Source organism: Tinamus guttatus, unplaced genomic scaffold, assembly GCF_059628265.1.
Source record: "Tinamus guttatus ecotype Peru unplaced genomic scaffold, ASM5962826v1 Tinamus_guttatus_pri_ptg000580l, whole genome shotgun sequence".
NCBI classification, from domain to species: Eukaryota; Metazoa; Chordata; class Aves; order Tinamiformes; family Tinamidae; genus Tinamus; species Tinamus guttatus.
This window is the reverse complement of record NW_028289114.1, coordinates 683138-706267: the sequence shown is the minus strand read 5'-3', so window position 1 is coordinate 706267 and position 23130 is coordinate 683138. Positions and strand designations below refer to the sequence as shown.

The 23130-nt window shown below is 55.1% G+C and overlaps 1 protein-coding gene across 1 annotated transcript; it reads left to right on the top strand.

Annotated features, from left to right (window-relative positions):
- The first annotated feature begins 4468 nt into the window (after positions 1-4468).
- Positions 4469-23074, top strand: COPG1 (coat protein complex I subunit gamma 1). Its single transcript, XM_088534655.1, has 24 exons — positions 4469-4515; positions 6705-6757; positions 7512-7592; positions 8214-8285; positions 8955-9034; positions 9675-9750; positions 9857-9949; positions 11290-11376; positions 11501-11658; positions 12239-12372; positions 12700-12767; positions 13484-13672; positions 14120-14215; positions 15475-15718; positions 16075-16150; positions 16479-16582; positions 16694-16819; positions 17228-17296; positions 17499-17641; positions 18883-19054; positions 19906-20003; positions 21453-21591; positions 22421-22519; positions 22936-23074. Exons 1-24 carry the CDS (start codon positions 4479-4481, stop codon positions 23064-23066), a joined length of 2625 nt encoding a protein of 874 aa, XP_088390781.1. The 5' UTR covers positions 4469-4478; the 3' UTR covers positions 23067-23074.
- Positions 23075-23130: the final 56 nt, after the last annotated feature.

Here is a 23130-nt window from a genome sequence, read left to right as displayed (position 1 = left end):
GGGCGCTCGGGGCCGCGGCCACCCAGGGAGTATTGCAGTCCTTTGGGGAGCATCACGGCCACCCGGGAGCACTGCGGTCCCTTGGGGAGCATCACGGCCATGCCGGGAGCACTGCGGTCCCTTGGGGATCATCGTGGCCACCCTAGGAGCATCACGGTCCCTCAGCGAGCATTGCAGTCCCTTGGGGAGCATCGCGGTCCCTTGGGGATCATCGTGGCCACCCTAGGAGCATCACGGTCCCTTGGGGAGCATCATGACCACCTGGGGAGCATCGCGGTCGCTCAGGGAGCATTACAGCCACCTGGGGAGCATTGTGGCCACCCTAGGAGCATCACGGTCCCTCGGGGAGCGTCGTGGTCCCTTGGGGATCATCGTGGCCACCCTGGGAGCATCACGGGCACCTTGGGAGAATTGTGGCCATCTTGGGAGCATCATGGCCACCCTGGGCACCTTGCAGCCCCTCAGGAAGCACCACGGCCCCTTGGGGAGCACCGTGGCCCCGGGCCGGGCGCAGATGCCCCCTCTTTCCCCGCAGGTGCCCATGGTGTGGCCGGCGGCAGCGCCGCGGGCAGGACGAGGGCGCGAGGGCTCTGCCTCCGAGCTCGGCCGTGCCGGGAGAGCCGCCGCGGGGCTCCCCGCGGCCCCGGCGCGCTCCGCTCCGGGCCCCGGCAGCCTCGCTGCCCTCCTCCTCCGGGGGCAGGCGTCCCTCGGGCCCCGGCAGGAACCTGGTGCTATTTCTAATGTGTCTTTTTGTTGCTCATGTATTTGTTTTCATTTTTTGTTGTTTTTTTTTTTTTTAATTCCAGTTGGTTTTATTTTCCATTAAGGTGAGATTTCTGTCAAATGGGATACCCAATTCCCCCCATCCTTTTATAACCTCCTTTCCAACCTGGAGTTTTCCCAGTTTCTTTGATGTTTAACTTATTTGCTGCTCTCGGCACAGCTCCTGGCCCCCGGCTCCCTCTCCAGGGCCCTGGGCCCGTTGCAGCAGGAGCAGCAGAGGCTTCGGGCTGCTCTCATGTTCTCATGTCCCTCCCCGAGTTCCGCAAGGCCCCCGAAACCCTGTGGGACACCTAGAGCCCCCCCTAAGCCCCTTTGCTGCAAGCCAGAGCCGCCTCGGGAGCAGCAGGGCCAAAGGGGACTCTCATTCCCACTTAGCCAGGGCAAAGGGGGCATCCCCGAGCCCCCTTGCCTGCTCTCTGCGACCTGCTGCATTTGAATAAATTTCACCTTAATCTCAACCGGGTCCCGATTCCCTTTTTGTGGGTGTGACGGTTTGGCAAAGACCTGCAAGGAGGCTGGAGCCTCTCTCCACGCGCTGCCCTCTCGCTCGCGCCTCTCTCCACGCACTGCCCTCTCGCTCGTGCGGCTGCCGGCAGCGCCCGGCGCCGGTGCTGCGTCCGAGGCGGTTCCTGCGCTCGGAGGCTCCCTTGGACACTCTGCGGAAGCGGCGGTTGCTCCTGGGGGTCTCCCGCTGCCGTCAGTGACCCCCAGGCAGGCACAGCGTGACGTGGCAGCACGTGGTGCCGCGGGCTGCACCGGGTGAATCGGCGCCGCGGGCTAAATTGGGCGGCTCTGGCAGCCCGGGGGGCATCTCCCCCGCGGCCGCGGCGGGAGGAGGAACAGAGCGGCCTTGTGTCCCGGCACGGGTCACCCCGCGGCCACCGCGCCGGGGAGCAGCGTCACCCCCCGGGCTGAGCACCAGCCAACTCATCTCAGGAAGGGGCCTGAGCGCCCCTCTGGCGCGGGGGCTCCAGGCTGCAAGGGGGGACACAAGAGCAGCGGTGTCCCCCGGCCTGGCTCGTGCGGGCCCCATTCACGGGCCTGCCTGGCTCATGCCCCTCTGCCAGGGCACGGTGCTGGCCGGTGGCATTGGCCCTACGCGTTTTGTCCCCTCCTTGCACGACTAAGCAAGGCTGACGGGAGCAGGAATCCCCAGCTGGATGGAAAAACCCATCTCCGGCGTCAGGCGTGAAACGATGGCGCTTGGGCCGCCCCGCGTTCCCGGAACCCCCTGCAACGGCGGCTCGTGGTGCTGCAGGGGGCAAACGCCACCCACGTCCCGGGATGATTTCATCTGCTCTTAGGCAAAATGTAATAACAACATTAATAACCCCCGGAGCAGCGGGAGGGGGGGCTGGGGGCAGGATAAGAGCCCGCGGGCAGCCCCAGACCCTCGGAGCCGGGCGCAGGGGCCGCACGAGGATACGGATCCCGCCGGGAATGGTGAGCTGGCAGGCGGGAATGACGAGCGCAGCCCGCGGCGGCGCTGCCGGTGGCGCGGGGGTGGCTGCTCTTCCCGTGCCCTCGGTGCTGCTCGTTAATCCGTGTCCGGCTGCGCGCTCCGGGCAGCGCGATCCCGGCCCGCGCTGGGGAAAGCCGGGCGGGTTGGAGCGGCGGCAGCTCCAGCATCCATCCCCGGGAGCAGGACGGCATCCGGACGGAGAGGCAGGCCCTGGGGCTGCGCTCAGCTCAGTGCACATGTGCCCCATCGTTCCATGGTCAGCTACCCACTGCTGTTTTAAGGAAAATTGCCCAGTGTCCTGGCAGGTGGGCAGCGTTATCCTTAGAAAGTCCCTGGGCTGAGCGCATTTTCCAGCAGGGCAGAGGGGTGGGCAGGATTCCCTTTGCCTGCACGGCTGCAGCAGCCAGGACCCTGTCCCCTCAGACCTGGGGACAGGAATGTGTGGGGAAGGGGACAGCGAGTGTTCGAGCAGGCTCCGGGTGTGCGCGGGATCGGCCGGAGGGCTATTCCCAACACAGGCTCCGTGTTCCTGGCAGGCGCTCCTTGGCGCGGTGCTGGTGGCCGTCCTGGTTGTCACTTGGTCTCCGAGGGGAGCCCTGATGGCTCCAGGCCGGGAAAGCGCCGGGAGCCGCCAGATGCTGTCGGCCCCCGCGGGCCTCTCCGAACGGCGACGCGGGGAGCAGGGCTCTGGGGAAGGGTCTCAGCAAGTCCAGGAGGCCCCGCGGCCCCTGGAGGGACCCGCGACAGAGACCCTGCCCTGGCTGACGCCAAACGCCAAGAGAGCCGCCGCGGGGAAGACACGTGGCGGCGGGACAAGAGTGTCCTTGTCCCTGGACGTCCCCGTGCTGGTGCTGAGGATCCTGCTGGAGCTGGCCCAGGAGAGGGAGCTGCAAGCCAAGGCGGCGGCCAACGCGGAGCTCATGGCCCGCGTCGGGCGCAGGAGATAAATCCTGGGGCTCCGGGCACGGCTGAGCCTGGGGCTCCATGTGCATCCGGCTCGAGGGCTGCTTGGAGCCCACGCACCTCATCCGGGCTCACGGGAGCACACAGACACTGCAGGGACCAGCGCGGCGGCCCTCCCGGTGGCCCTGGATCCAGTTAACCCTCAGCTCGTTCCAGTCCCATCACCCAAGTGTCCCCTGCAATAAACCGCCCCGGGCAGAGCCGTGTTGGTCGCACAGGCAGCAGGTGCCCGTGGCAGGGCCGGGGCTCCCGGCGCAGGTGACGGCGGCCGGGGCGGGCGCCTTGCCGGGGCGTCCCGCGCGGCGCCGAGATAAGAGCCGAGCGGCGCCGCGGTGCAAAGTGCGCGCGGGCGAGGGCGGCGGGAGGCGCGCGGGGCCGGCGGCACCATGTTCTTCGAGGACTACGGGCCCTACGCTTTGCCCTACGGTAGGTCCCGCGCCCGCGGCTGGTCCTGCTGCGCCCGCGGCTCCCTGCGGATCCTGCCCCGCACGCGGCTGTCCGGCGGCTCCTTCTGGGCTGCCATCCCGGGCGCGTGTCGCGGCGGTGCCGGGGTGTTTTGGCACACGGGTTCTGCGAGGGGGGTGGAAGGAGGTGTTTGGGCTCCCGCAGCCCGAGGGGGCTGCACCGGGAAGGGCAGTGACGGGCCGGGGGTCCCGTGTGTCCCCTGGGTGTCCCCGCTGGCCCCGTGGGCCCCCTGCCCCACGGGTTCCCAGTCCCTCAGCCCATCCCTCCATCCCAGTGTCCCATCCCATTCCCTCCATCCCAGTGTGTCCCCTTTTCCAGCCCCCACCCCACGCCCTTCATCCCAGAGTCCCTCCCTTTCCCCGTGCCCCATCCCAGGGTGACCCAAGTCCCGTTCCCTCCCCAAGCTCCGCCTCCTTCACGCTCCGCCAATCAGGCCCTGCCTCTCCATGTCAATCACCGCCGTCTCCATGGCCACGGCACAGCCCCGCCCCCACCCTGGGGCGCCCCCGCAGCCGCCGGCAGCCACGTCAGGGCGGGCGGGGCGTAACTGTGGCCATGGAGACCGCGGTGATTGACGAACGTGGGCGGGGTCTGATTGGCGGACGATGACGGGGGCGGAGCTTGAGGAGGGCCGGGCGGGGCGGCGCCTGCGCAGTGCGGTGGCGGCAGTGACAGGCTGGCAGGAAGGGGCGGGCGCGGGCAGGAGCGGGGGCGGCACCGGCACCGCGGGGCAGCGGGGCGGGACGGGGCACCGGGCAGGGGTACCGGTACCGGCGGGGCGCGTGTCAGCACCACCGCCACCACCATGCTCAAGAAGTTCGATAAGAAGGACGAGGAGTCGGGTGAGGGGCGGCCGGGGGGGACCGTGGCGGCAAGAGGGGGCGGTCGCCGGGGCGGAGGGAAGGCACCACCGGCCCCGAGAGGGAGCCGCGGGGAGAGACCCCGTGTGGGGGAGCCGGAGGGGAGAGCAGCTCCCTGCCCCGGGAGGGCGCCGTGGGGGGACCCGGGGTGCGGGGGGCCTGGCCGAGCACCGGGCAGGGCTGGGGGATGGGATGCGGTGGGCAGGTTGGTCGGTGGCCCACGGGCCAGCACGAGGGATGTTGCCCGAGGTGCCCGGTGAGCAGGAGTGCCCGTGCCCGCGCTGCCCGGTGCCCTCACAGCGGTGTCGCTGCCCGGCTGCGGCTGCCGCGTCCCTCGCTCGATGGCACCTTGGCCTCCCTCCCAGCCACCCCCAATTTGCACGGTCGGTTGTCCCTTCCCGGTTGGCTTTGGGATCCACATGGGAGCTCACGGTGCTTGAGTGCAGGTTGGCGCTCAGGGCGTTTGTGTGGACCAAGGGTAGGAGGCGGCTACGGGGCAGGGGGAGCCTGGGCCGTGCTCTGGCCCCTGCGCTCCGCTCCCCTAGCAGGAGGCTGCAGCGCCCGGGCCATAAAACCTGTTCCTAAGCACAGCTCGACTGACCCTTCGCTGCTGTTTTTAACTTGACTGACATTGTGCCGATGGGGTCCGTGTCCCGCGTGGTGGGTGTTCGGGCACAGCGCGGGGTTGAGCAGCCGCCTGTGCATTGGGTTTTACGGTTGTTGCTCCTGAAGTGATTTGAGTCAGTGTAAACCTTAGTGTTGTTGCCCGTAACTCTTTTTGTGTTTAACGCCTCCCCTAGTTTGTAGCCTTATCCAAACCTTCCTGGGGCCTCTCCATGTGGCAGCTGCTTGGATTCTGCTCCTTTACTTTGCATGGATAATCTAGGTAGCCTTGCGTGAGCCCCTTCCGCTCTGAGCACAGAAATAGGCTTAAATGTGTCATTTTGAGACCCATACTCGGAGGATTCTCCACATTTCTCTACAAATCAGTGCCAATTGTTGCAAGTTAATCATCCAGCAGCAGGAGCTTTCTGCAAATGCAGCCTCTGCTGTTTCCGTGTCCCTCCCCTCTTGCAGGCAGGGAGCTGCTTGGGTGCAGTTTGCTGCGAGCGCCCAGGCTCCCGTGCCCTGCGCTCGCTGCCCTGGCCAGGGAGGAGGAGATGATCCGTGGCCGCAGAGCTGCGGCCGTGGGGAATACTGCACTCACAGGAAGACTTTTTCAAACCTGGTTTTGGTACTCTAGTTTTACGCTGGTTTTGTTCTTTCCCCTTGTTTCCCTTCTCCCCACATCCGTGCTTTGTTCAGCCACCCGCAGAACAAACATTTCTTGTTTACAAACCTGTCCCGAAAGGATCCCAGGTGTGGATGTTTCTACCTGTAAGTGCCAGACTGACTTGCAAAGCCGCTGGCAGCAGCGTGCGCTGCTCCAAGCCCAGGTCAGCATGGAGCAGTGCCCTCCAGCAGATCACTGTTATTAAATTAAACGTGGGAATAGCGCCGCGATGGCCGTGCCTTGTGCCAGGGCCAGGCTGGACGGAGGTACTAATTAAAACCTGCTTATCAATAACTGGCAGCTTTTGAAAAGCTGCAGCTCGCAAATGCCTAGAGGGAGGCAAGCTAATAGAGACCGAGCAGAGTGATAGCGCTTGTCCTCATCCTTAATTGGTGAGACTTTTAATTATTAAATACAATTTATTCTGTGAAGTGGAACAATGAAAGCGACTCTGTGTCCAGGCTCTCTAGTCCGTTGTCTCGTCTGCTTAATTAGTGGCAGAGCCAAAAATCCTTGCTGGTGTGTTCCTGATGGGTTTATAACGGCGGGTAGAGCTCTGCCCTCGCCAGGCCAGCGAGTGATGGGATTTTTCTGTCCGAGGCTCCGGGGTTTTATTTTTCGGCCTGTCCTGTTGATGCTCCAGCTGGGAACGGGCTTTGGGGGTGGCCGTGCAGGACGGGAGCTGCAGAGCTCGTCGGGCCCCCTCGGCTCGTGGGGATGATAAACCGGAGCGTCCTGCCTGCTGCGGAGGGGCTAATACTGCCTAAAAGAGGGGGCTCTAATTGGTGTTGATGGAAAAAGCTATCCATAACGTTCCGCCTGTTCTTAAGCTGCGTGTGTAAGCTGGCTCTTTTGGAGCCCTATCCCTAGGAAGACCTTTGCTCTCTTTATTTTGTAGGTGGCAGCTCCAACCCGTTTCAGCACCTGGAGAAGAGTGCGGTCCTGCAAGAGGTAAAGCCCTAACTCTGCTGTGCTCCTCTCTCCTGAGCAGCAGCTCTCCCTCTCTTGGAGACCATCAGTAAGACAGTGGGAGTTCTTACAGTCATGCTAGTACTGGGAGTAAATGGATGAAATTTCCCTTGATTCCTATTTTCTTGTTGGAGGGAGGAAGGGAAGAGGTGGGAATGGTTTCTGTAAGGACTGTATACCGTGAATAGGAATAAAGGGATTATTGGGAAAAGCTCTCCCTGACACAAGAAGGAAATGGGTCTTGGACACCCTGACTTTCTTGTAGGTGGCAAAGTTAGTGAGCAGGGTGTGGGTGGTTATTAAATAGTCTTTGATTTTACTTTTTAAAAAATGCCTCCCAGTTTAAAACACCTCGATCCCTAGACCTGGCTGTTAACGCATTGCCTGTTTGCTTTACAATGTTGTGGATGTTGTTGACTCCTGTTAGCCTTGTCAGGCCAGCTTAGATCTGGCAGAAGCGTCGTCTCCTGTTTGGTATGTGATACAGGTCTGTGTGGGTAAAGGTGTGAGCGGGGTTCGGCCTTTTGACTCGATTACACTTGGATTTGCAATCCCCAGAAGAGGCAACAGAGCCAGCTGTTTAACATGTTTAATGGCAATTGGGGAAAATATGTTTTGGAGTCATTAAGAATGTTGCCATGTCTAGCCCCAAATTCATTGCTTCTGTCAGCAGCCGAGATGAGACCAGACTGTTTGTTGAGGAGTGTCAGCGTCCTTGTCTGTGCTTTGTTCCCAGGCACGGGTGTTCAACGAGACTCCCATAAACCCACGGAAATGTGCTCACATCCTCACCAAGATCCTGTATCTCATAAACCAGGTAATGTGCAGAGAACGAGCTGAGAGCGCTTTTGACTTTAAAAATCTTTTTCTGTAACTAAGCTTAGTTGTAACGACTATATTCAGTGAAGTACCTCAGTAACCAAAATTGCTGTGTGACTAAGTTAACACTTGCTTCTTGGTGCTTGAGAAGTTCAGCAAGATGGAGAAAGCAGGAGCGGGTAAGCACGAAGAGATCGTGGGTTGTTACTCTGGGGGTTGTTACTCTGGGGGTTGTTACTCTGGGGGTTGTTACTCTGGGGGTTGTTACCCCGTGGTGCCTGTGAGCCCACGGCTCTGTGGTGACAGAGGCTGGTGTCTAACAGGCCCAGCTGGCCCTGGTGGCCCTGGCACCGGTAGGCAGGCAGCCTCCCTCACCCTGCAGGAAGCCAACTTGCTCAGATCGTGATTGTGGTGTCTCTTGCCACAGTGCTGAATGAAGCATCCTGTTAAACCAAACCCGGCCCTGCTTTGGGGGAGTCTTCCAGGCCAATGCGGGGTGCTGCTCTGGGGGATCCTGGCAAGGAGACCTGCCCCACTTCCAGCTGCCTCTCCTCACGTCTTCAGCAGGCACAAAAGCTGTTGTTAAATGGGACTTCCTTCCTTCTTTCCCTTGTTCTAGGGGGAGCACCTCGGTGTGATGGAAGCTACTGAATCCTTCTTTGCTATGACCAAGCTCTTTCAGTCCAATGATGTAAGTCTGTGCATGTGTTTTCTGGTGCATTTACCTGGGAGGATGTTAAGAGAGCGGCAGTGTCTTACTCAGTTGACCTGTGTCTTTTCAATATGATCAACTTTTCTCTCCTGTGTGGATTCAAGTGGGAAGGGAAGGATGGAAATTGAGAAACAGATCAGCTTTGTAGCCTTTTCTGGACCTTGCTGTAGGTTCAACTGAGGGATTCCCTGTCCTTCAGACAGTGGCCTCCTCCCTATGATTGCTGTTTAATTCTGTGATTGTGCTAGGTGCTGCTCAGGTCTGGAGTCAGTTGTAACACGATGCACTTTGTGCCCAGCTTTAAAAGACAGTGTTTTCTGTTGATCGTCAGTGACAGCATTTCCTAGAGGGGTCCAGCCCAACCAGCAGTATTATTGCTATTCCTAGTTTGCCCCAAAATTGCAAGGCATTAAAATCATGAGACGGACTTAAATATTCACACTTGGTGTTTTTAGAAGAGGATTTTGTGTGTGTGTTGTTTTTAGTGAATGTGATTCTTTTACATCTCTTACTTTCATAAGAGACCCAGTTCCTGAAAATATCAGATACTTGACCTTTATAATAAAATCATAGAATCAGGGAAAATTGGGGCTTCTTCCTATTTGGGATCCTCTCAACTAATGTTAGTCTTCCCTTTCTGCTTGCCAGCCAACTCTTCGCAGGATGTGCTACCTGACTATTAAAGAGATGTCTTCTATTGCAGAAGATGTCATCATTGTGACTAGCAGGTCAGTCGCTCCCCTTTTCTTACTGTTGTGTTTATGTGCTGCCAGCAACATTCCTCCAACCTCTTGGAGATGATTGCAGTCCCTGATGAGCAGGGTGAAGATGGGAAATGCCACTGGAGAGAAAAAGAATCTCCTCTAAAGAGGCAATTAAAATACAGACACTGAACTCCGCTTTTGCAAAAGGATGTTTAATTCCTTTTCTGCTACCTGAGTGTCTTGAGGCTTTTTGAAGGTTTTTAGGTATACTAAAGCTTTCAACAGGTAGGAAAAGATTTACTCCTCCTGTAGCTGCTCTGGGTATGAGTTCACCATGGAACAAGATTCCTCTGTGAGTCGTCCCTGAATTGCTGCTGATCCTCCCGAAAGGCTGGTGCGTTTATCAGGGGTTTGGCACGTGAGGGGACAGGCCTTGCTGGGGCATGAGCCCGTGCATCGGGCAGAAGCCGGTCCCACAGCGGGGTGTGATCACCCTCGGCCCCTTGCAGACAACCTCACGCTGCTCTGCAGGGAACAGGCAGACACGAGTGTTCAGCAAAGAACCCAAATCCTCATTTATGAATGCCTAGAGCTCTCGTGGGGTGATCGGTGCCTCCTGCAGCCTGCTGAGGGGTTTGTAACAGAGCTGCCTCTTTTCACCCAGCTTAACCAAAGACATGACCGGGAAGGATGACAACTACCGCGGCCCCGCCGTGCGGGCGCTCTGTCAGATCACAGATGTAAGTGCTGCCCGGGCCCTTCGCCCGTCCCCTCCTCATCCTCCCTCCTGCCCTCCCGCGCTCCCAGCAGCTCCCCGTGCCCGCCGTTCTCTCCCTCTCCCTGCAGAGCACCATGCTGCAGGCCATCGAGCGCTACATGAAGCAGGCGATCGTCGACAAAGTGCCAAGTGTGTCCAGCTCCGCTCTGGTGTCCTCCTTGGTACGTATTCCCTGCAGGATGCGCCCGTGGCGCCGTCGAGCTGGGAAACAGTTGTCTGTAATGGGTCTGGGCATCTTGAGAACTTGAAACTGGAGCTTTCCTTCATCAGAGGATGCACGTAAGAAAAAGAAAGGCGAAGGAGAGAGAATAGTGGGGTTTTTTGTTTTGTTTTACAGTACAATGTGTTTGGGACACAATTTGACGTCAGTCGCTTAACTCCTAAGCCTCCATGTACAAAACAGGCAGCCTCTCCCCTTGGCTGGATCGCCGGGATATCTCTGTGCAGAGGTGTCCTGGGAGCAAAGCCCATGAGGTGCTGATAAGACAGCAGGTCTCTGCCCATACCAAGCTGCATTTCACTGTTTTTTTTTCTGCCTATTCCCTGAGTGAATTCTCCCTGTTTCTCTCTGGCTGGCAGTGCCTCTGAGGAGGCCGGGCCGCTCCAGCGGGACGCGGATGCCATGGGCAGGATGGGAAGCGCTGAGGACGGGCTCTGCCATCAGGACCAGGAGGGGCTCGCAGAGGGAGCCTGTCCAGGGGCACCTCCTGTTCTCTGCGGTTAATTAAGTGGAATTGTGGCTGAATATGCCTGAAAATTAGTGATGGATGTCTGGGTGGAAATGCCCCCAGGATGCTTGTGTTTCCCGGGCATTGTGCTTTATGCCAACCTGTAGATTTAGGCAATTCAAGGTTTAAATAGGATGCAGATTAGAATCCAGATTCGAGTGCTGTTTGAGGTAGTAGCCTGCCTGAAGAGGCTCCCTCTGATCAATGCAAAACTGTGGTACGTGTGGTGTCTGTGTACGTAGTGTGGCACCAAATCCTGCTGGTCCACCCCTTTTCATAGTATGTAAATTCTTCCTGCCTTTAACAAGGGCACTTTAAGAAGCCTGAGGAGCTTTGGTCTGTCCTCCTGTTGTTAGGAGGAGATCATAAGCTCTGCATTTTTTTTTTATTAATGTCTGTGTGATGCCCATCACAGTGTAACTCCAGCATTGGTGCAGGTGTCACTGCAGTACTTATCAAGCTGTTTTCTTTGTCCACCTCATGCTAATATTGGTAAATAAGCCAGGAGCGTTTCTGCAGGTTAGGCTTGCATAGTTGCTGTTCCCTCCTTTGTGAACAGAGGGACTGGTGCAGACTTTGCGCAGATGTTTGACCTCTTGAGACCAAAGCTCTGTCTCCTGGTCCTGACCTTGGTCTTTGCTGCTGCCTGTGGGTGCTCTGCTGTAGTGGCTGCCTCCAGCACCCTCATGGGGGAGTCTCGTTTCCTCTTTATGTGATTCCCAAAATTTCCTCCATCCTTCTGTCATGAGCTGCCTTTGCTTGTCTCCCCTCAGCACCTGCTGAAGACCAGTTACGATGTGGTAAAACGCTGGGTGAACGAGGCCCAGGAGGCAGCTTCCAGCGACAACATCATGGTGCAGGTAGGAAACGCGGAGCAGCGTGGAGCGTGCACAGCTGCAGTGAAACAGCCCGCTCAGCTGGGCTCGCAGGAGGCCGGGGGACAAGGAGCACACGGGCTCGGTGACGCTCTGCTTCCCCGTGCAGTATCACGCTCTGGGCTTGCTCTACCACGTGCGGAAGAACGACCGCCTGGCAGTGAACAAGATGCTGAGCAAGTTCATGCGTCACGGCCTCAAGTCCCCCTTTGCCTACTGCATGATGATCCGAGTGGCCAGCAAGCTGCTGGAGGAAGAAGCTGGCAGGTGAGGGAGCTTCTCTGCCCTGGTGAAAGGGCTTGCTTGCCTCGTGCTTCTCTTCTTGCAGGCTCACTTGTCACCTCCTTGGGGTTTTTTTCTCGTGCAGCAGGCAGCTTCTGCCTTTTCCTGTTGACTTAAAAGGCAGCACAGAAGATTGAGGACACTCTTGGGTTGTTTTGGGAGAGCTTGTGAGATCTTGCCTGCGTGTGTGCTTGCACATCAAACTAATTTCCTGCTTCTCTTCCCCCCTGCCACCTTGTTTTTTGGTAGCTGTTCTTCAGCTAATCCACTTTGTTTTCCATGTCTTTTGTAACCGCTTGACTAGTGTCTATACACTGGGGATTTGTGGTGTGCACGGAAAGCCCTCCATACAAAGGGAAGATCCCTCAAGCCTGCAAGGCTTTTACCTTTTCCTTAGAGGGCAATCCGTGTTCTGGCCTGAGTCTGCCACCAAACTAGAGGGCAGTGAATTTACATCTGCCTTGACCGTTACATGGGCTATGGGACCTGTACAGTTTGGCTGATGGACTCACCGTGTCTTTTAGCACCTTTGTGGTCATTCGTTCTCGTGATTTTTGTCCCTTAGCCGTGACAGCCCCCTGTTTGATTTCATTGAGAGCTGCCTAAGAAACAAGCACGAGATGGTGGTCTACGAAGCCGCTTCTGCCATCGTGAACCTGCCCAACTGCACTGCCAAGGAGCTGGCACCAGCCGTATCGGGTAAACGCGGCGCTCGCGGCAGTGCCGAGGGGATTACGGGGCTGCCTTAGTGGGAAACACAGCAAGGTGATGGCGTTGGCTTCCAAGAGAAGCAGAGGACAGCAGCAGCCTGGGAAAGGGAGATGGGAAAGAGGAGATGGATGTGAGCGAGTTGTCAGCAGGATGTGCCAGGAAGGGGGGCAATAGGGAGGAAGGAAACTGGTAAATTCAGAGTTACTTCTTAAATACGTTTCTAATTGTCTTCTGCTTGCTGGCTCTAAGTCTCTTGTGTGAGAAACACTCTTCAATAACAGATTCTTCAATGTCTACCTTTGGTTTTCCCCTCAGTTTTGCAGCTTTTCTGCAGCTCCCCAAAAGCGGCACTTAGATATGCAGCTGTCCGTACCCTCAACAAGGTAGGAGTTGTCTCCTGGGGACAGCAACAGTTTCTCATGTGTGGGGATGTGCAGGCTTCAGAAGAGAGTGAGCCAGATTGTGTGATGATGTAGTGGGAATAACCTCCACCCTGCCCTGGGCTAAACATTTTGTTTTTATCTGAGTGAAAAAATAAACTCTCTAAGAACAGTTCAGAGAGGGAAAATCCAATGATGTTCCCAGATCTGTATAAGAGCGCACTGCTGTTTCTGAGCTTCCTGTGGTGAGGCAGCTCCTTGTAACACAGGGATCAATCCCAGTGTTGCTTCTTGGCCTGCTCCGTGATAGTCCTTCCTTGAGCTTTTTCCTTGCCCTTGTCAGCTCTGAAATGGAAATAGGAGGAATGATGGTGCCTGTGTGGTAACGGCTGTGCTCCCACCTGCAGAGCTGTGCAGCAGAGCTAGCCTGGGAGTTCAGAGCGTTCTTTGCAGAATCTGAACCTTAATATATAGAGGAGAATGACAGAGGGAAAAATAATGATCATTTGTTACTGCTGCTTCTCTTCCAGCAGTTGATACGATTCTGTGGGAGGAAAGATCTAGTTACTTTAAGCTTAGATGAGCTGTTTGGTTAAGACAAGCCTTGTGCACAGTCTGTAGCCTTTGTTTCAACAGTAAGGCATGAGAGCTTGAAGGGGGCTAGTGGTTTTGTCAGCTGGGCCTTTTCCATGTGCTCAGTGAGTTCCACCCCTCTCCAGGTGGCCATGAAGCACCCATCCGCTGTGACTGCCTGCAATCTGGACCTGGAGAACCTCGTGACAGACTCGAACCGCAGCATAGCCACCCTGGCCATCACCACGCTGCTGAAAACGGGCAGCGAGAGCAGCATCGACCGCCTCATGAAGCAGATCTCCTCCTTCATGTCAGAAATCTCAGATGAGTTCAAAGTAAGAAAGCAGGGGGTGCAAGTTCCTGAAGAAACCTCTTGATTATTTGTCTCTGTGTGTGCAGCCTGAGGCTTGCACAGAGCTCCTTCCAGGGCCTGGGCTGTTGAGTATCTGCTGAGGCTATTGGCCTAAGCTGTGCCTCAGATGGACAGCTCCTGACTTCTAAGACAAAAGTTCTTTTGCGGGGAGAACTCCTCCAGGAGTTAAATCTTTTTTTTTTTTTTTTTTTTCTGGCGGTGAAAGCTTTTGCTAGGGACTGACTAGTGCATAGACATAATCTCTTCTAATTCCTAGGATTGTACTTCCTGCAACGGTACTTGCTGGATTAGCAAAAGGACAATGACATCTTCCAGGCTAGGGACCAGCACCAAACTGGGCCCGTTCAACTGGTTTCCTCATGCCTAACGGGGCAGGGTCCTGCTCCTTACCTGTCCCCTCTTCCTGCAGGTTGTGGTGGTGCAGGCCATCAACGCCCTGTGTCAGAAGTACCCTCGCAAACACGCAGTCCTCATGAACTTCCTCTTCACTATGCTCCGGGAGGAGGTAGGTCTGCAGGGCAGTGCTTTGTGTTCCTTGTTTGCATGCCTGTGCAGTGGTGGAAATGGCCAGCTGTGCCCCGGAGTTATGTGCCCTTTGTCGGCCATTTCATTCTTTGATTCATCAGGGGATTCCACCTCTCAAATGCAAGCAACAGTGGATCTGTTGGCAGTTCATTTCTGTATCGTTTTTGGAGCAATTTTCTTATATACTTTGACAGCAAATTCCAAGAAGCTTTGTCTTGTATACAAGATAACAGCCTATTTATTGATGACGCAGGATGGCTTTTATTCTCTTCCCTGTGCTGTGGTAGTAAAGGCATCACAAGCACCAGAACTATTCTCTGCATTCAGTCAGAGTGCACTGCAGAAGGGCAGTTTCACAGAGATTTTCTGAGGCCGTTTCTGAATGAGCTGGTATGCCTGCACCACTGCTTTGCTCTGACATCACTTTCTGCCAATTACAGCCTCTGGGAGGAAACCAAGGCCTCTTGTTTCACTTTTCTGGAAAATGGACTGTTCCACTTTCCCAGATTTTCTGTGGGTGGATGATATCATTCTGACTGTGGTTTTGCAGTTCAAACCATTCTGTTTTACAGCCTTTTTTTAATCCAAAGTACTTCAAGAAAGATCCCCCAAATGCATATAAGTGGCAGAGGATAGTGTGCAATTTAGTCCCCTGGTGTGCAGTGAGGACACGAGTAAATAATGTCTGAAGATAACAGAGTATTAACTGCATGTCAGGTTGCAGGGTGTGCCTGGGGAAGTATTGATTGTCTGTCTTCACACACTAATAGGGCTATTTGCTGGGTCCTGCTGTGGCAGATATGATCTTTAGCATATTCCTCTCCTGATTCATCCCCAGTTGTCTGGTACTAAAGGGGATAGGGCTGGGTTTTTTGTTGTTTCTCCCCCTCTCGTAAGGCCATTTTTATTAATTAATCCTAACAGCACAGGGTGCAGAAGGAGATATAAACCCTTCAGGCTGATGGACTCTCTTACTTTCTCTAGCACTTATAATTTGTTTTCCTGGGTTTGCAGCCACTCTGCAGGGATCTGGCAAGTGAACTTCAATATTAATGGGTCCTCTGGGAGTAGCGAGGGTCAGAGGCAAGGGCAGCATTGCTGCCCTGCTCCTTTCAAACAGACATCAAAAGCACTGGGTGTGAGTGACCTTTTTCAAGGAAATCTTTATCCTGCCTGGCTATTTCAGAGTTTTTAACCTGCTCTGAGTTTTCTAGCTGAGCAATTCCCTATGCTCCCCAGGGTGGCTTTGAGTACAAACGAGCCATCGTGGACTGTATCATCAGCATCATTGAGGAGAACTCGGAGAGCAAAGAAACGGGGCTGTCTCACCTCTGCGAGTTCATCGAGGACTGCGAGTTCACTGTGCTGGCTACTCGTATCCTTCACCTCCTGGGGCAGGAAGGGCCCAAGACCAATAATCCTTCCAAATACATCCGCTTCATCTACAACAGGGTCGTCTTGGAGCATGAAGAAGTCCGGGCAGGTAAGAGACAGACCTTTGGCAGATCTTCAAGAAAAGATAGTGCCTGAACACCTCTGCTCTTGAGGACTGTGCTTTGGCCTGGTTGTGAGCAGATCTCTTTTGATAGTAAAGACGGTAGTTGCAATGGGAAAGGCAGTTTGCAGCTGAAAAATGGACATGGAGGGAGATGTAGTCATTCTGTGAAATGGGACGGTTTGCAGGCACCCTGCTGTACTACATCTGCCTCCCCCTGGTCACAGTCATGCTTTATACTAATGCTAGCATCTCTGACCCGACCTTGAACAAGGCCAGCCAAGAGTGGGAACTTCATGTGCTTTCTTTGCTTCCTAATCCTGTTCTAATGCTTGGTGCTGCAGGTGCTGTAAGTGCCCTGGCGAAGTTTGGAGCCCAGAATGAGGAGATGTTACCCAGTATCTTGGTATTGCTGAAAAGGTGAGTTTGCTCTCAGCCTTTCTTGCCAAGTATCCTGGGTGAAGACCTCTATTCATTTGGGAGAGCTTAGCAGCATCCCCAAGTGTGTCCTGTGTCATCTAGCAGTGAGTCTGGAGAAGGTGGGCAGGTACCTGCAATCTGTGGTGGGATCCGCACTGCATTCACAGAGCAGCGGTGAGGAGCCAAGTGTTGTGGATGATTGCTGCTCTGCTAGAATAGCTAGTAGAGAGCCAGTTGGTGTAAGCCACTTGCAAGGTGGTTCAATCACCTTGATTCAATCCTGGGGGTTCAGCTACCTTGTCCTGAAACAATTTTTATATCTTCTCAGGTGTGTAATGGATGATGACAATGAAGTAAGAGACAGAGCCACCTTCTACTTGAATGTTCTGGAACAGAAGCAGAAAGCCCTCAATGCTGGCTACATCCTGAATGGTAATGCCGGAAGTTTTCCATACAAACTTGTCTCTTTTTGTGATTTTAACAGCTGAAAAAAAGGTGCTGCTGTTATCTGTGGTCTCAGTGATCTGTCCTGTCTGTCCCAAGGTTTGGCAGTGTCCATCCCTGGACTGGAGAGGGCTCTTCATCAGTACACCTTGGAGCCCTCCGAGAAACCTTTTGATCTGAAATCTGTTCCTTTGGCAACAGCTCCCATCACTGAGCAAAGAGCAGGTGAGGAATGATCTCCAAATGCCTGTCAAAAAGTGCAGGCAACCTCCCAGCAGCTCCAGCCCTTAAACAGTAGTCTGTGTTGGGCCTGCTGATAATTGCTGAGCTCTATCCTATTTGAATTTTATGAGATTGTATCTTCTGTAAAGTCTAAGGCTGGCAAATCTCATTGCTGCCACATTAAGGTTTGTTTAGTCCAGCTACTAATAATAGTAATAGCTGGTAATCCTTTTTGAAGCTATTGCAGTTGCAAATGTATTCGGGGTGCTAAATATGGGCCTAGTCGATAGCAAGGATGAGAAAAAAGCTTCCTTTCTGTCCTTATTCAAATCCCTCTCCAAACATCCACCTGTTTCTTGATCTAGTCCATTCTTCACCTTCACACCTTCTATTTTTTTTCCTCTCTTTCAGAAACTACCCCCGTTGCTGTAGTCAAACAGCCAGAGAAGGTGGCAGCAACACGGCAAGAAATATTCCAAGGTAAGCTGGGGCCAGGCCTCCCTCTGGCTGTGGAGCAGGACAGTGTGTCTGAGAGCCAGCCCTTGCTGAGCCTGCCTGACCCTGCCAGCCTGTTCCCGGCTCCTCCAGGAGCTTCCAGCCTCATCCTTCACTCCTGGGGGGTGGACATGCTCACAATCCTGTTCAGGCTAGGGAAGGCAGTGGTTTGTGACCTCTGTTCCAGAGCAACTGGGGGCAATCCCGGAGTTTCGGGGGCTGGGCCCGCTCTTCAAGTCCTCCCCAGAGCCTGTGGCCCTCACGGAGCTGGAGACGGAGTACGTGGTTCGCTGCACCAAGCACACGTTTGTCAGCCACATGGTGTTCCAGGTGGGTGGCTGTGGGGCACGCACGGGGTTGGACGCATGCAGGAGGGTTGGAAGCTAAGCTCCTGCCTGATGAAGCTTTTACAGGGAAGAATTAGCTTGGTGTTCAAGGAATCCTTACTCCCCTACAAGACAGCAAAGCCCCAGTGAGAATTACTTTGGGATTGTGCCTTTGGGGCTGTACAATGTACACACACAAGCAGCAGTCAGACAAGCACTAAATGGGGCTGTTCTCAAAGGGGAGCTGTGCCCTTTCTTTAGGGTCCCCAAGCACATGCTTCTGGCGAAAAAGAGTAAAGTTTGCCATATCTGAGAGGGGGAAAAGGTTATCCAGGAGAGACGGGTGATGGAGGAGCGCTCTTCATCCTCTGTGTTTCAGTTGAGCTGCTGTAGTACAGGTGCTTGTTTCTGCACCTTGGCTTTGGGTGCATCATGCTCCTGCTGCATGGGGAGCTGGACTGATGTACCCCATCTCCTTGGCCAGGCCCCAGGGAGCTCAGGGCACGGCGAGTCCTGCACCAGGCTGTGAGCAGCAGTGTCCTGTCCTTGCAGGAGCTGCTCATGAGCTCCCTTGTCCATCCACCAGAGGCAAATGTGCAAGGTTAAGTGGTTCGTCACTGTAGTAGTCTAAGTCTAAAGACATTAAGAGGTCAAAGTCTAAAGAGTAAGTTTAGACCTGCTGAAAATCACTCAAACTGTGCCCGGTCTGAGCCATTCAGGGGACCACCTTCCCATCTGCTATGGACACTGCATCCCTGCAGCATCAGGAGAAGAGATAACAGCACAGCAGGAACATTCCCCTAGGGCAGAGAGTTAACCTGGGATTATCCTCTTGCAAGAAAGACTAAGGGTGTTTAGTGGGAAGAGTTTCAAATGAATTAGCCAAGTGAAACGGGCAGAAGTTGATTCAACTCTGCTGTTGCTAAATCTGTGCTTCTGCCTGGGTGGCAGAGGTCAGGCACGGGGTTGCTGTGCACTTATTTCAAGAGCCATCAAAAGTGTTTGCAGGAGCACTGGAGCCCCCTGAAAGCTTTTCCCTTCCCTCCCAAGGCATTCAAATGCCAACTGTTGTGTGACTAAACTGAAACACAAGCCCTACGACTAGTCAGCTGATGGTGAGATGCACTGTTGAAACACAACTGGTTGTTCACAAGCTGGTGCAAAGCTCCCACTCTGCCTGAAGTGTCTGCTACTAGATCCATTGCTAGCAGCTTCAAGCTTTTGCTGCTCTCCCTTCTCCTGCAGTTTGACTGCACCAACACCCTGAACGACCAGATCCTGGAGAATGTCACCGTGCAGATGGAGCCAACGGAGGGGTATGAGGTCATTGGCTACGTACCTGCCAAAAGCCTGGGCTACAACCAGCCGGGTACCTGCTACACGCTGGTGGCTCTGTCTGCAGAGGACCCCACAGCAGGTAACCAGTTTGTCCTGTGCTTGTCCTGAGCGTGACGTCTCTGCGCTGTTTGCGGGCTGTCAGGTCCCTGTGTCCCCGTGTCCTGCAGCGTTGCCAGCCTGCGGGGCCAGCACATGAGCACTCGGCTCTGCTGAGCCCTCCCAGGCACCTCGCGAGGCCTCTTGCTCCCCCGTGCTAGCATATGGGGAGGCTCATGCTTTTCTGCCCGGCAGTGCAGTACTGTGAGCGCCCAGATGCTACAATATTTCAGATAAACAGGCAGAATAGCAGGGGAGCCTATTTGACCTGCAGATCACTCCCTTGTTACTGCCCAGACACGACCCAGGCCCTCCCCATGCTTCAGTCTTCCTGTGTTTCTGGGCCTGCTCACCTGTGCACGTGCTGCTGTTCACCCTGTGACACCCATCTGCTCGGGGGTGAGCTGTCACCTCCCCTCCCTGCCACGTGGAGAGGGAGCTGCTGCCCTGTGCTGCCTCGGTGCTTTAATTTCAGATACGTGACCTGGTCCCCAGATACAAAGGTGGCAAGATATCTAAGCTGCTGGTGGAACATGTTCATTTAGTGCTCCTAATGCAACCTGAGATTTGTCAAACATAATTTTTGATCTCAGGATTGTGATGCTCTACAACCTTCATCAGCTCCTCTTTATCATTGTTTAGTGCCCTGCTAAGATTCCTTGTGCTTAAATGAGAGAAGCTGGGAAAAGGCCCTCCCAAGGTCACATTGAACTAGTGTTAGTGGTCATGAGGGGAGAACCCAGATGCCTCAAGGTTCCCAGCGCCTGTTCTGCCGCAGAGAAACGCAGAGCTGGGGGTGATGTGAGCTTTGCCTTTGCCTTCCCCTCCTTCCAGTGGCCTGCACGTTCAGCTGCATGATGAAATTCACTGTCAAGGATTGTGATCCGAACACGGGAGAGACGGACGACGAGGGTTACGAGGATGAGTATGTGGTAAGGAACTAGGTTTGCAACTGATCATGGAAACTGCAGTTCTTTTGAGTTTATTTATTGGCTCCTTTATGCCCAATAACTTGCCTTGCAAGCAGTGCTGTGACCATGGACACTGCAGTGGACAGAACTGTCTGGAGAAGGGGTTCCTGCTGCCTCTGTGTCATCTGTCCCAGGGGCCTGCGAGTTCATTTTGTGTCGTCTGGAGTATCCTCCCGCTGCTGCTTTCCAGGCGGATACCTGGCTGTGCAGGATACCCCTGTTCTGGGAGGTGCAGTGTGTGCCCGTGCTGAGCTGGCTGTGCCTTAGCAGCTCCAACGGAGGCTTTTGGCCACGAGCTGCTCTGTGGTGGCACCATGAACTGCCTGCCAGCCCGATGGAGGGAGTTTCCATCCTTGCTCTGGGGAAGGTGGCACTGCTCCCTCTCCAGGCTCTGGGACTGGCAGCTCCGATCCCGGGAAAGCACCTCCATTCCACACTGCTGTTTCCAGGCAGGCTGATGTACCACAGAGGAAGGAATTAAACTGTGCTTGTTCAGAAACTGAGGCTGCCTCACAGAGGGTGGCGTTTACCCTCCGGAGAGGGAAAGATGGTCTGACAACCCGCGCTGTGCCCTGTAGCTCCAGAAGCTGTTTCTGTGTGTTGCCTGTCGCTGCTGTGAGCTCGGAGGCCCTGCTGTGCAGGGAGTCACTGAGCAGCAGCGTTCTCCCAGGAAGAGCAGGGAGGGTTTCTCCAAAAGACCCTGCAAGGTTAATCTCTTAATGTGCCTCCCGCATCGCAGTCGCCAGGGCATTCAAGTGATGTTTAAACAAACTCTTCCGTCTGTATCAACAAAATCAGGAGGAGATGCTTTCCTGCAGCGAGTGCAGAGATGACTGCAGGCTGCTGTGTGGCCAGCTCCAGCTCTCACTGCTCTTAGATACATGCACGGGAGGGACAAGGCCAGGTCTGCCTGGCACAGATGTAGTCCCAGCATCTAACACAGCGTTAGGTGACAGCAGGTACCCCACAGTGACACACTGCACGCTACCAGCTACACAACGATGGGCCAGAAAGGCTAGTAAGGACAAGCTTGTGTGGGATCCAGGGGACATACATATCTGTCTGAAGAGCTGCAGCTCTTCCTTATGTTTTGGGTTGTCCTCTGTCTTAGACCAAAGCTCAGAAGAAATGTCCTTTTCAGGCCCAAAACCGTGCTCAGAATGGGACCCTGCTTTGTAAATCCTGGAAATGAAAGAGCCAGCGACTTTCCTAGTTCAAACAGTTGCTCATCCATCAAAGTGGTGCTTGCTCAGGCCATCTATGGCAGGGCAGGGCTTGCTTGGGCATGTGAGTGGAAATGGAGCTTGTCTCCTGCATCTGCCTGGCCCCAGGGACCAGGTCTGAGGCTCAGTCTGGAGAGAGCAGGGCTGGGAACAGCCGTGTTTTACTTGAGTCTTTTCTCACCGTCAGCTCGAAGACCTGGAGGTAACTGTGGCTGATCACATCCAGAGAGTTCTGAAGCCAAACTTTGGAGCAGCCTGGGATGAAGTGGGTGATGAGTATGAAAAGGAAGAGACCTTCACTTTATCCACTATTAAAACCCTGGAAGGTAAGTGGGTTTCTGGGTCCAGCGGAGCTCTGAACATTTCCACAAGGAGTCAAAGTCCAGAGCTGGAGCTCAGATGTACTCCAGCTCAGTTCAGATCTCACCAACTCCTTCACACTGCAGCCACTGAATGCAATGCATCAGATCAAGAAAAGCTAGTTTGGATTTTGCAAAAAGTTTGAGCGTTTGGGGCGCTTTGGAGAGCAGGCTGGCTGCTGGGAGCAGGAGAACATCATGCGGGCAGACTGCCCTCAGCTCAGCTGTAAGCTCCCACTTCCTTACTGTGAAAGGAGGAGACGCTCTGACCTTGGTATTCAAGATCAAGAAAAGAATAAGCAAACACCAAGAACACATGAGGTTGGTGGGCAGGATCATCTTGTAAACCATCGGCTTTTCCATCATGTATCACAGACTCGGTTTGACCTTTCTTGTCCTGTAGCCTTCCTAGCACAGCACTTCGGGCTTGAAATACCCTTCCACATTCTTCCCAAAGACCAGTCTCCCCTTCCTTCTGCATCTGCCCTGCAGTAACTAAGCTGTTTGTCAGGGCTGAGCAGGAAGTGTGCACAGCACCAGCCTCCTGCTTCTGTTGCACCTGCAACTTTGCATCAGATTCAAAATTGCTGTGTGGGTGTTTGTTGTTGTTGTTTTTGTTTTTTTGTGTTGCCTTTACATCCCTGGTGGCCTCTCAAAACACGATACTGGCCAAGGTTATGTGCCTTGGACAGGGAACACGAACAAGGAAGTAGATGTTTAAATGCTGTTGATGTGTCCAAGTCAAGGCAGCCATGACTTTGACCTTTTATTTTTATTTATGTATTTATTTTAACAGAGGCCGTCAGTAATATTGTGAAGTTCCTGGGGATGCAGCCCTGTGAGCGGTCAGATAAAGTGCCGGACAACAAGAACTCTCACACCCTGTACCTGGCAGGTGAGCTGTGGGGCCAGGGCTCTGCTCCAGCCCCGGGGCTGCGGCAGGGCGCATGGAGCCGAGTTCAGGGTTTAGCCCCTTGTGCTCGGGGAGGGTTTGAAGGCTTGTCCCTGGCGTGGGTTAAGGGCAGCTGCCACGGGGATGTGAGGGGGGGACAGGGATGGGTCTTCATGGGGTGATGGGTCTTCATGGGGTGATGGGTCTTCATGGGGTGATGGGTCTTCATGGGGTGATGGGTCTTCATGTTTGGTGGCATCCCCTTTTGGACGGAGCCTTGGGGAAAGGGCAGCAGCCCGGCCGCGCTCCGTGCGCGTGCCCTGCAGGCTGGCTCCCCTCTCCGCTCGTTTTAGACGTTGTTCTCCAGAGGTTTGCACGGGTCCACGTTGCACACGCGTCTCCTTCCCTCCGCCCTCCAGGTGTGTTCCGGGGAGGCCACGACCTGCTCGTCCGCGCCCGCCTCGTCCTCACCGACACCGTGACCATGCAGGTCACCGCGCGCAGCGCCCAGGAGCTCCCCGTGGACGTGGTCATGGCCTCCGTGGGCTAGGAGCTCCCCACGGGGCTCCGCGCGCCCGGCGAGAGCCGCTTCCCCCTCCTCTCCCGCGGCCGTG